This window comes from Mauremys reevesii, linkage group 13, assembly GCF_016161935.1.
Source record: "Mauremys reevesii isolate NIE-2019 linkage group 13, ASM1616193v1, whole genome shotgun sequence".
In the NCBI taxonomy this organism is placed as follows: Eukaryota; Metazoa; Chordata; order Testudines; family Geoemydidae; genus Mauremys; species Mauremys reevesii.
In genome coordinates, this window is record NC_052635.1 from 3,141,433 (window position 1) to 3,153,949 (window position 12,517).

Consider the following 12,517-nt stretch of genomic DNA (forward strand, 5'->3'; position numbering starts at 1 on the left):
AGATCTGGTCCATAGCCCTCTGGAACAGGGCGGAGCTGATGTGATTCGAAGGGTAGGCGACAGTATCGATAAAGCCCCTTATGAGTCACAATAGTCAACAGCTCTTGGGACTTTTCATCGACGTGCATCTGTAAATATGCTTGACTCAGATCAATCTTACTGAACTTTTGTCCCCCAGCCAGGCCTGCGAAGAGGTCATCGATGCGGGGAAGCGGGTATTGCTCTGCACACAACACTGGGTTGACAGTGACTTTAAAATCACCGCAAATCCGGAGAGAGCCATCTTTCTTCACTATTGGAACGATAGGAGTGGCCCATGAGCTATGGGTAACTGGTATTAGGACTCCATTGGTGACCAGGCGCTCCAGGTCTGCTTCAACTTTTGGCCTGATGGCATATGGCACAGTTCGGGCTTTCAGATATTTTGGTGGACTGCCAGGTTTAATGTTCAATGTCACAGTGATTCCCTTCATACTTCCCAAATCATCTCCAAAAACAGCAGCATGTTTCCTTAGTATAGGGGTTAGACTGGTTTCTTCTTTAGTCATCCGGTGCACTTCTGCCCAGTTCAGCTGAATCTTCCCAAGCCAAGACCTACCCATTAAGGCTGGGTAGTTACCTCTCACCACAAACGGTGGCAATTTAGCCGCCCGTCCATTGAGCTCCACCTTAACATCAATAGTGCCCAACATGGGCACAGCTTCACCTGTATACGTCTTCAGAACAGTTTTTGTTGCCTTAAGCGGAAGATGCTGTAGCTTTTCCTTATACACAGTCTCAGGAACCAGCGAGACAGCTGCACCGGTGTCTAGTTCCATGCGTATAGGTTTGCCCTCCAATAAGGGGGTTACCCAGTATTCATGTGAGCCCGCTGCCAAAGACAAAACATGCAGTGGCACTTCCTCTTGTGAGGCAGTGTGACCTTGATCATCCTGGGTCTGCTCTAGGGTATGCAAGGTTCCTCTTTTTGTCGGCCAGACCACAGGCCTCTTTTTCTTTTGTTTACAGGCACACTCAATGTGTCCCTTTTTGCCACAGTGTCGACACACCAGGTCCTTACACCAGCATTCTGATGCCTGGTGTCCTGGCTTACCACAGCGGTAACATTCTTGACTCTGCACAGTTTTGTGGGTCGGTTCTTGTGACACTTTTTGCACCCTGGGGGGTGCACCGATGTATTGTGCCTCCCTTGTAGCTAGTTCCATGGAGACAGCAATATCAACAGCCTTCTGTAATGTAAGCTGAGCCTCTGTCAGTAGGCGCTTCCGTATAGCTTCACTGCAGAGGCCACACACTAACCTGTCACGCAGGGCCTCCTTTAACATCTCTTTAAATTCACAGTGTTCTGCTAGCTTTTTTTAAATGGCTACAAATTGTACAACTGTTTCATCTTCCTTTTGGTCTCTTTTGTGGAACTTATATCTTTCAGCAATTACCAGTGGTTTGGGGGAGAAATGAGAACCCAGGATTTCCACAATGTCACTGTAAGATTTAGTCTCAGACTTAACAGGATGTAGTAGGCTGCGTAGCAGAGAGTAGGTTTTAGCCCCTACAACAGTTAAGAATATTGGCACCTTCTTCACTTCTGTAATGTCATTTGCAATACCAAAAAGCTCAAAACGCTCAGTATACACATGCCACTGCTCTGTATTCTCATCAAAAGGCTCCAGGGGCCTGGTCAGAGTAGCCATGATTTTTAGTTTCACTTTCACAGTCAGTGCAAACAAGCAGCTTTTTTTCTTTGTTGGTTCTTTACCTTGACTTCTACTTCCTTCTGTTACTGGAGCAGCACCAGGATCCCACCCTCGTCGCCAGTGTTATGTCCCAGGGGCAGCCGGTGTAGGAAGCAATCACTTGAGGCCAGAGAGCAGACAGCTAACCAAAACCTCCATTTTATTTACAGACACAGAGAGCTCACTCAGCCGGTTGAAACCGGCTGAGCTACCCCTTAATAGTCTAACTCAGTTGCCATAGTAACAAAACCCATGACAACCAAATACACAACAGGGAGAAGGAACATCTGTTTGTCCGGAGATGGCCCAGGGCTTCGACTAGTGGGGCCCAAAAGACGACTCCCAGGCCCAATCACAACAGTAAGAATAAATTATTATTATTTATTTATTATTATTGACGATAATATCATAACTGAATAGCAGTGATTCAGGACTCCGAGATTTTATCGCAGATGCTAGTATGCCCCAAATTGAGGTAATGTATTAGCTCCTCACAATGTTTAATGTAGTTGCTTTCACAACACCACTGTGAGACAGGGAGATGCTGCTGTCCCCTTGTCAGAGATGAGGAACTATCCAGAACGATTATATAAACTATTTGCTGGTAAAGTTTGAGAATGCTCCAAAGATGATGATGAGGAGGAGGAGGATGAAGATGATGGTGATTGATAGGTGGCCTAGAAGCCCTTGACTGTCATTACCAGGACTGCAGCATCCTTTCTTCCTTTCCCTCTTTTATGCTACAATCCCTCCCTCCCTCCTTCCTTCCTCTCCTCCTGCTCTGCCAGCCCCTTTCCGGAGCATTTCAGGACCGGGTTCCCATTGTACAGGACTCCACACAAACACATGGGACCTGATGCGATCCAAGCCGCTAACAAAAATCCCCTTAGATTTGATGGGATGTGTGTCGGAACGCTACACACGTTGACACAAATCCCCCCCCTTCTCCTGGAACCGGAGGGCGAGAAATGAGATCAGCCAGGGAAGGAGTTTGTGCGTGTGTTATAAGGAGCGGGATATGCAAATCAGGGTGACAGTTTCCTGTTTAAAACTGTCTCTGTCTCTGCCCAGGCTGCAGCCGGAGACACAATCCGCAGCCCCCCGGGTCTGTGCAGTGACCAGCCAGTCCGTGAGAACTTTCCCCTCCAGCGCCCGGGACAATGAGGCTCTGGCTCCATGTACTGTTCCTTGCAGTGGCTTTGGAAGGTATTTTCTCCCCTCCCACTCATTGGCGGGGCAGGGGAACAGTCTATTGTTACTCTTAATACTAATGCGAATTACATTATCTCTCTATTCCCAGGTGTCCGGTCCCAGGTGCAGCTGGTGGAGTCCGGAGGGGATGTGAAAAAGCCTGGAGACTCTCTCCGCCTCTCCTGCAAAGCCTCCGGGTTCACCATCAGCAGCTACGGGATGAACTGGGTCCGGCAGGCTCCCGGGAAGGGGCTGGAGTGGGTTTCAAGCACTTATTGGGAAGTATGGAACCGCTATTACTACGCAGACTCAGTGAAAGGCCGATTCACCATCTCCAGGGACGATTCCAACAACCTGGTGCATTTGGACATGACCGGCCTGAAGCCCGAGGACACCGCCCGCTATTACTGTGCGAGAGAGACACACAGTGCGGGGAAGCCGGGCTGAGCTCAGACAAAAACTTGCCCTCGCTGGCTAAGCACAAACTCTCCGCTGGGGGGCGCTGCAGTTCTACAGCTCGCAGCGCAGAGACCGTGAGCGAGAAAACTCCGGCCCGCAGCTGCCTGCCTGTGACTCCCCCCCACAGACACAGACACGGACTCACCGCCCTGTTAGCGGAGACCAGCCCGCAACTTCCCCGTGTGCCCAACACGCTCTGTGCCCCTCACTCCGCCCCTCCCCGCCTTTCCGACATTAAAGCGAGGCCGTTAAAGTAAAGCCAGGCGGAGGGTTTCCAGGCCGCCCTAGAGATACGGGCACCTCATTCCTGTTCTAACCCCCCGGGAGCTCTAGAAAACCGCAGCCCGGGCAGACAGGTTTGAATTCTGGAAGGAGCCTATGGGCGCTGGACAGCGACCTGCCAGGGGCTTTCATTCAATGTGTGTTCAGGGCTCGGTCCACAATGTGAATTCAGCACCTACCTGCCGCCTTATGTGCCCAAATCGGACATGCCACCGAGACCCTCAAAGCCGGCCCCCTGTAGGCACCAAAATCCCCTAGGCGCCTTGCCGGGAGATGTGCTGGGCAGAGACAGCAGGAAAGCGAGTCACTGCACAGCCCGGGGGTCAGGACACTCTCTGGGACTCAGGAGGAGACTCAAGTCCCTGCTCTAATGAGTCCTTAATTACTTATACCTATTGGGTTCCGGGAAGCGGGAGGGCAGAAGCCCCTCCACTGTTTAAGGGTCCCCCCCCAGCCTAAAGGGAGGATCTACAGGACCTCAGAACCCAACTGATTTCAGGGGCAACTAACAAAAGAACAGGGACAGGAGTGTGGTCAGAGGGTCAAAAGAAGGGAGCCTGACGGGGACACTGAGCAGAGCGCCCACTGCTCCTCGAAGGCGTCAAGGGAGCCAGCGGACGCCGCCCAGAGGAACTCCGCCCGGATACGTGAACGGACAGAGGATTGGAAACAAGCCCCACAGTTGCAGGAGTCTCCATTGGCCAACCGCCTCTCCCTGGTTGCGTAGATGGCCAGTTTGGCCAGGGCAAGGAGGAGGTTGACCAGGAGGTCCCATGACTTTGTGGGGCCACGGATAGGGAGTGCATGGAGAAGAAGGTGAGGAGAAAAGTGCAGCCAGAAATGCAACAGTATATTGGTGAGGAGCCGGTATAGGGGCTGCAACCTGGCGCACTCTAAGTAAACGTGCACCAGGGTCTCCCTCGCGCCGCAGAAGGGGCAGGTGTCTGGGACAGGGGTAAACCGCGCCAAGTACACACCTGTGCTCATGGCCCCATGAAGGAGCCACCAACTGATATCCCTGGTGGGCCTCAGGACCAGGGTAGAGTATAGGGTGACCCACTGGGGATCCTCACCCTAGAGAGGTGGCAGAAGGTCCCACCACTTTGTGTCGGGGCAGGACACGAGGGTGAGGAAGGGAAGGGTGTGGAGCACGAGCGTGTAGAGATGTTTCCTCATTGCGGTTTGGAAGCGGACCGGCTGCAGATCGTGCAGCCGGCTTGCAGAAAAGGGGCGGGACGGCCGGTCGGGTCCACGGGGCAGGGGCCCAATGAAAAGGTCCGGAGGGCCCAGGGTGGTGGGTGGGCGGGGCGTGCCCTTGTGCAGGACCTGGTCGAGGTAGGCCCGAGCAGCGGGCGGCAAAGCGGCCTGCACCTCCTGTAGTACGTGCCGGGGAGTACAAGGTCTGGAGAGCCCCATACGCCGAGTGAGTGTCAGGGGATCCAGCCAGTCTCCCCGGTTCCTTTAATTACTTATAGCAAGTGAAATAGCCTTGCAACAGCCGTGTCCCCTTGTGATCTTCGCCCTTAATGTATCAATTCCTAGAACCCTCCCCTGAAAATTCCATTTTAAATAACGTCACTCACACCCCAGAAAACATACACCGAGGGAAAGAACTAGAGAGAGCAGCGTGCGAAGAGAGAAATAAAGCTGAGCTTGCTATTGTGGCTGGCAGTGATCATTCCAGGCAGATGTAGGGAACAGACAGTGACACCCTTATGCTGAGTAGTACATCACATTGTGAATAACCCGTCTGGTGGGAGAAAATATTAGCCGGTGTTGTGGTATTTCTCTATGATTCAGTAACATGGGACAAATCTTCCCTGGTCTTATATAACCCATGGTGCCACTCACAGATCCAGTAGAGCTGCTGTCTTCCTTAAGGACCCTCCAGCCCCATCGCTCAGATTTTACAAACCAGCCTCTACAAAGGTTCAGCCACCCCTAAAGGAAACTGAGCCCGGCATTGGAGCACACTGCCTCTCACCCAGGGCCGGCTCCAGGCACCAACCTACCAAGCACGTACTTGGGGCGGCACCTTGGGAGGGGGCGGCGATCTGGGTTTGGTCTTCTTGTTTTTGGTTTGGGTGGCGCGCCGCGCCTTTCGGGGGGGGGACTAGGGCGGTGCTCCGTGCTGCTTGGAGGGGGGGACTAGGCGTGCTCCGCGCCGCTCAGGGGTGGGGACTAGGGCGGTGCTCCGTGCTGCTCGGAGGGGGCGGGGACTAGGGCGGTGCTCCGCGCCACTGGGGCGGGGACTAGGGCAGCATGCCGCGCCGCTGGGGCGGGACTTGGGCCGTGGGCCGCTGGGGGGGACTAGGGCAGCACGCCGCGCCGCTGGGGATTGGCGGCCGCGCCGCTGCGGACTTGGGCGCGGGCCGAGCCGCTGGGGGCGGGACTTGGGCGGTGTGATGCGGCGCGGGGGGGCGGGGACTTGGGTGGTGCGATGCGCCGCTGGGAGCAGGGACTTGGGTCGCAGGCCGGGCCGCTCGGGGGGCGGGGTGGCGCTCTTCTTTTCTCCTTGGGGCGGCAGAAATGTTAGAGCCGGCCCTGCGGGTGAGAGCAGGGCCGGCTCTAGGTATTTTGCCACCCCAAGCAAAAAAAATTTTGGCTGCCCCCCATCCCAACCCTGGGCTCCCCCCTGCACCCCCTTGCTGCCCCAGCCCAGGGCTCCCCCTTTCCCTCCAACCAGTGCCCCCCACACACCTCCTACCGCCCTAGACCTGGGTTCCCCCCCCCCACCTGCACCCTCCTTCTGCGGCAGCCCTGGGTCACTGTAAAGTGGAACAATTTTCAGCTTGTGTGATTGGAGGATATCTGGATGCATATTATAAGACTGTCCTCCAAAAATGACGAAAAGTTGAGGTGCCTTTATTATTCTTTTGTTCCACTCTTTCTTTCTATGGGGAATTTGCCAATGCAATATCACTGTCTTCCTTTTAAACAAACAAACAAACAAACAAAAAAGGCACTGGCTGTTGAAAATAGCAATTCCAGTCCTAATAACCACTGGGAAGCATTTCTTGCTCAATTGTATCCTGTTTTTTCTACAGCAAGTTACAGTGGATCAGTATATTTGATTTGGGAGAAATGAAGTAACAGCTGCCCAAACTGAGCTTGAGCATTCCTGAATTTTGGTGTGTTCAAATCTGGAAGACAGGTCGGGGAGGGAGGCTGTGGGTTCCATGGGGGAGCATGGCAGCATGTATGCAGCAGCATGTCTGGCGCTGCGTGGAGCCAGACACGCTGGTCTGAGTGGCATGGTAAGGGGGCTGGGGAGATGGAGAAGGGGTAGGCGGTTCTGAGGGAGGGCAGTCAAGGGACAGGGAGTGGGGGGATTGGATGGGTCAGGGCAGTGATGAGCTGCCAAATTTTTAACAACGGGTTCCCTCCTCCCTCCAAAATGTTAACAACGGGTTCCCTTCTTCCCCCCCCTCCGGGGGGGGGGTCGTGCCCCATCCAACCCCACATGTTCCTTGACACACACACACCGAGACCCCTGACCCATCCCCGCTTCCCTGTCCCCTGACTGCCCCTTGCCGCCCCACCCAACCCCTCCTCTCATTCTTAATGGCTCCCCAGAACCCCTACCCCATACAACTACTCCTCCTCTCTGTCCCTGAGTGCCCCCACCACCTCATCCAACCCTGCCCTTTCCTGACTGCTCCCCCGGACCCTTGCCGCCATTCAATCCCCCTGTTCCCTGCCCTTTGACCCCCGCACCCCCAAACTCCCCTACCCTCTCTCCAACACCCCCTCCCTGCCCCCTTACCGCGCTGCCTGGACGTGGCTGGGCCAGGACAGGAGTCGCGCGGCCGGAGCCTGAGGATGCGGCGGGAGCCCAGCGGCCGGAGCCAGGTGGCTGGCCGGGTGGAGCCAGGGAGGGCTGCGGCCAGAGCTGGAGCCGGGCAGCCGGGGCCACCGCCACGCCCAGACCCGCACTGCCGGAGCCCGGCCCCCTGGCAAAACCGCAGGGGCGGCTGGAGCCACGGGGCCAGGCTGGGCTGGAGGTGGGGGGCCGTGTCCAGAGCCGAGCATCCTGGTAGGTGGGGGCACGGCAGGGCCGGGGTGCGGCCGAGCCGGGCGGCCGGGAGGGGTTCGGGGGCCAGGGACGCGGGGGGATGCGGCCAGGAGGGTCGGGCGGGGACCCGGGATGGGGGCCGGGCAGGGCCGCGGGGATGCGGCCAGGAGGGTCAGGCGGGGACCCGGGGATGGGGGCCGGGCAGGGCGCGAACGCGGGCCGGGAACATGGGGACACGCGGCCAGGGAGGGTCGGGCGGGGACCCGGGACGGGGGCGGGTGGCTGGGCAGGGTCGCGGCCAGGAGGCCGGTGAGGGTCGGGCGGGGACCCGGGGCCGGAGGGGGGGGCCGGGCAGGGTCGCGGCCGGGAACACAGGGCCGGGAACGCGGCGGGGGAGGGGACGTGGCCAGGGAGGGTCGGGCGGGGACCCGGGGACGGTAGGTGGGGGCACGGCAGGGCCGGGGGGGGTGCGGCCAGAGCCGGGCGGCCGGGGAGGGGTTCTGGGGGAGTCGGGGATGCGGGGCCGGGCAGGGTCGTGGCCGGGGAGGCGGGGATGGGCCGCGGCCAGGGACCGGCCAGGGCACACGCCCCCTAGTTTCCTACCTTAGGGTCGTCTTCCTGGGCTGGGGAAGCCTGCATGCTTCTCAGCCCTCCCAGGCTTCCCGCGCGAACAGCTGATTCACGGGAAGCCGTGGGGGAGGAGAAGCAAGGAGGAGCTTCATGGCAGGAGGTGGAGGTAGAATTCGCAACGGTTCGCGCCAACCATTTGCTAAAATTAGACGCTGGACAGAGAACTTTAGCATCCGGTTCTCTGTCCGGCGTCTAATTTTAGCAAACGGTTCGCGCGAACCGTTGCGAACCGTCTGCAGCTCCCCCCTGGGTCAGGGGTTGGGGGGGCAGTCAGGGGACAGGCAGCGGTTGGATAGGCACGGGAGTCCCAGGGGTTTGTCAGGGGACAGGTGGGGGGTCCTGGGGGGAAGTTAGGGGAGTCTTAGGAGGGGGCAGTTGGGGACAAGGAGAAGGGAGGCTTAGATAGGGGGTGGGGTCCCAAGGGGCAGTTAGAGGCAGGGGTCCCGGGAGGGGGTGATCAGGGGACAGAGAGCAGGGGGGGAGGGGGTTGGATGGGTTGGAGTTTCTGTGGGGGGCAGTTAGAGGGAGTGGATGGTGGCAGGGTGGAGTTTCCCTTCCCCTGGAGTGTCCTGTTTTTTGAATGTTAAAATATGGTCTCCCTGACATCCACAGTGCAACTCTCCACTCACAGCACGCTGCCACATGAGGTCCCCCTCCTTCCTTTCCAGTTGGTAGTGGCCAAGGGAATGCTGGGAAATGTAGTTCTTTCCCTGCTCCAGGGCTGGCTTTATAGGCAGGGATCTAACCAAGGAACTACAGCTCCCAGAGCCCCCTGTTGGTTCGCAGCTCCCATGCCGCCCCTGCAAATGGGCTGCCCCAAGCAAGTGCTTGCTTTGCTGGTGCCTAGAGCTGGCCCTGGGCCCAGGGCCAAATGAAGGCAAGGGAGGCCGCACTCATTCCATTCATGTCAGTGATCTTTGCAGCACACCCAGAGTAACAGATTTTTTTGTCTTAGATACACATCTGTCTGCCCTCCCTCAGTCACTATCATATCTGAGCACCTCATACATTTTATCGCATCTATCCTCAGTACACCCCGGTGAGGCAGGAGCAGCCACACACCCAGGTCAATATACAACAGAAGCTGCCCAGCACATGCCTAGGAGGCCTTAGAGTTCTGTCCATGGGCATGTCCCTGCCTGCCTTGCTGAGTCATAAGGTCTATCTGCCTTCTCTCAGTGGGTCAGTTGTGTAGCTGATGGTCCTTAATGGGCCATCAAGCAGGCGAGGCAGTGCTGATGCCAAACTGTCTGGGGTGTCACCCACAAGCATAGCACAAGTTTGAAATACAGACATACATACATAGCTATAACTCATAATATAAAGGTGATAGAGACATATAAACAAAATGATCGTATCTGGCAAATGATAACATTTCTGCAGATATCTTACACGGTATATCTGGCTGTGACCTGTGTCCTAGTGAGGGATAGCTATCGTCACTTAATTAGGGTGAACTGCAAAGAAAGGGGCAGACAATCCCCATAAAGCTGGTGGATATTTTCATACTTATAACTTTACATACAAAAATGATACTGTCTATATGGGTGTATAATTATAATCAGCAAATCATAACCTTTTCATAGACACCTCACTTGAAACCCTTTGTACAATATTTACTGCAAATATATAACAGTAGTTGCAACAACGATCCATATGCTCATATTCTAATCAGATAGCGTCACACTAAGTGTTCAAGTTAGGGGTCGAATTTATCATTAGTGTTAGAACTTGATTTTGGAGTCAGGGAAGAGGATACATAAGATGTGAATTTGACCTACATAAATTCAGCTTCGAATCTCACGTGATTGTGCTAGGAGCCCTGCCGTGAGCAGGGTGATCCCAGCCCTTCTCTCTCAACCTCCCCAGTCTGTGTTCCTGCTAGGAAATGCCAGGTGTCTCTTAAAAGGAGGCGGGGGTATGCAAATGACTGTCAGAGTTTCCTGTTTAAATCTGTCCCTCTTCTGCCCAGGCTGTACCAGGGGAGACAATCCACAGCCCCCAGTCCCCAGCCAACTCCCTGAGAACTTTTCCTGCCAACACCAGGGACAACGAGGCTTTGGTGACATCTTGTTCTCATTGCAGCAGCTCTGGAAGGTATTTTCTCCCCTTCCATGTATTGGGGAAGAGGGGGCATTACTGTGCTATTACCCGAGATACTCCCCCTAACGCATCTTTATTCCCAGGTGCCGGGTCCCAGGGGTTGGAGGAGTCTGGAGGGGATGTGAAAAAGCCCAGAGACTCTCTCCCCCTCTCCTGCAAAGCCTCCAGGTTCACATTCACCAGCTACTGGATGCACTGGGTCCATCAGGCCCCCGGGAGGGACTAGAGTGGGTCACTCATATCAGCAGCGGCAGTGGGAGCAGCACATACTACAGTGACACAGACAAAGGCCGATTCACCATCTCCAGGGACAATTCCAACACCTTGCTGTATCTGCAATTGACCGGCCTGAGAGCCGAGGACACCGCCAGACACACTGTGCACAGTGAGGGGAAGCCGGGCTGAGCTCAGACAAAAACCTCCCGTGGCGGTTACCAGAGAAAGTCCCAGCTGGTTTGATGCTGACAGGCCGCGCTGGGAGCTCACAGGAGACAGTAATTTCCTCCCTTTGAAATGGGGGAAATGAACCCGGCTGGTCAGTCAGATCTAGATCCACAGGAGGCGGCGATAGCGGGAACGGGGTGTCCTGCTCTGGGTGTGGTGGGGATTCACTCGGTCCCAGATATTCTATTACAGATGTAAGCGGGGGATGGTCCCACTAGTGTGGGGAACTTTCCCGGCCTGTACACTACGCCGGTGAAGTGGGCAAGAGAAAGGGTCTGAGTCCTCGCTCCCACTGCCTTTACCCAGAGCCCTGCCTGACCTCGAGGGCTCCCCTTCCACCTCCTGGGGGTGCCTCTGGGGTGGGGCTGGGGATGAGGGGTTTGGGGTGGAGGAGGGTGCTCTGGACTGGGATCAAGGGGATCGGAGGGTGGGAGGGGGATCAAGGCTGGGGCTGTCCTGCTACACATAGGAACCAGCCCCAGGCCCTGCTCCCCAGTTGGAGCACCAGAGCGGGGCAGGCCCCAGGCCCTGCTCCCCAGCGGGAGCTAATGGGACGGATTAAAACAGTTGGTGGCTGCAGGGCCGGATTTACTTTTTGTGGGCCCAGTGCCAAGCATATTTGTGGGTCCCCATTGTGGAAATAGGGCATGTGATGGGGGGTGGGCTGCAGAGCGAGGGGCCGGTTGGGGGCAATGAGGCACAGGGCAGTGGGAGTGGCCCCACTCTGCCCAGCACAAGGCCACTGTTTACAAACCCCAGACTGCTAGATGCACACTGGCCCACCCAGCCCTGAGCTGCCAGTGTGCCCCTTCCACACTGCCCCCGGGCCCAGTGCCCTGCCTTTATGCCAGTGCCCCCTCACCCAGAGACTCTCCCCCGCAGATCCCTATGCCCAGCACCCCCTGCCTAGAGACCTCTCCCCCTGACATCCCACCACAACTACACAGCACCCTGCACACCATACCCCTGCCCAGCTCCCCCATCCACAGATCCCCACTGTCCAGCACCCCCTTCACAGTCCCACCATCACAGCTGTGCAGCACCCCGTATTCCTGAGGGAATTCTGCATCAATTTCTGTGCATAATATTTTAAAATTCTGTAGTTTTATTTATTTATTTATTTACAATAAATAAATGTGGAAGCTCCACCATGGCAGCGGGAAGCTCAGGCCACTGAGGTGGGAGATCCCTGCAGCCTCCCCTGCCCCACGGGACGGGGACTTGGCAGTGAGGCTGAACCTGAGCCTGACCCAGCACAAGGGCCAGGCCTGCCCCAGAAACACCCTGGGGCCCTGCCCCTTTTGTGCCAGGCACCCCAGATATGGGCAGGGAGGCTCAGCCCGGCAGCAGGATCCCAGTGCAGAGGGACTTAGTGTGGGGGGATCTAGATAGGGATAAGATGGTTCTGTGGGGGGAGGTAAGAGGGTTCTGTGGGGGGCAGTCTGGGTGCAGGCAGCTCAGTGGGGGATCTGGATGCACAGGGAGGTGCCAGGTGCAGGGGCAATGGGAGTCTGCAGGGGGGACCAAGTGAAAGTGGGTGGAGCTCACCGGGGGGAGGGATCTGAGTGCAGGGGAGGTGGGGTTGTTGTACTTAAAGTGCTGCCCAGGATCTTTTCAGGGGGAATAAGGCAAACGTCACATTCATTGGTAATACATGCAT

General features: G+C 56.5%; 1 gene segment (V, D, J or C); it reads left to right on the forward strand.

Annotated features, from left to right (window-relative positions):
• Window positions 1–2,002: 2,002 nt before the first annotated feature.
• LOC120380470 lies at window positions 2,003–3,499 on the forward strand. The segment is given in 3 exon segments: window positions 2,003–2,093; window positions 2,805–2,939; window positions 3,034–3,499. Coding segments are annotated over 2 exon segments (384 nt in total).
• Window positions 3,500–12,517: the final 9,018 nt, after the last annotated feature.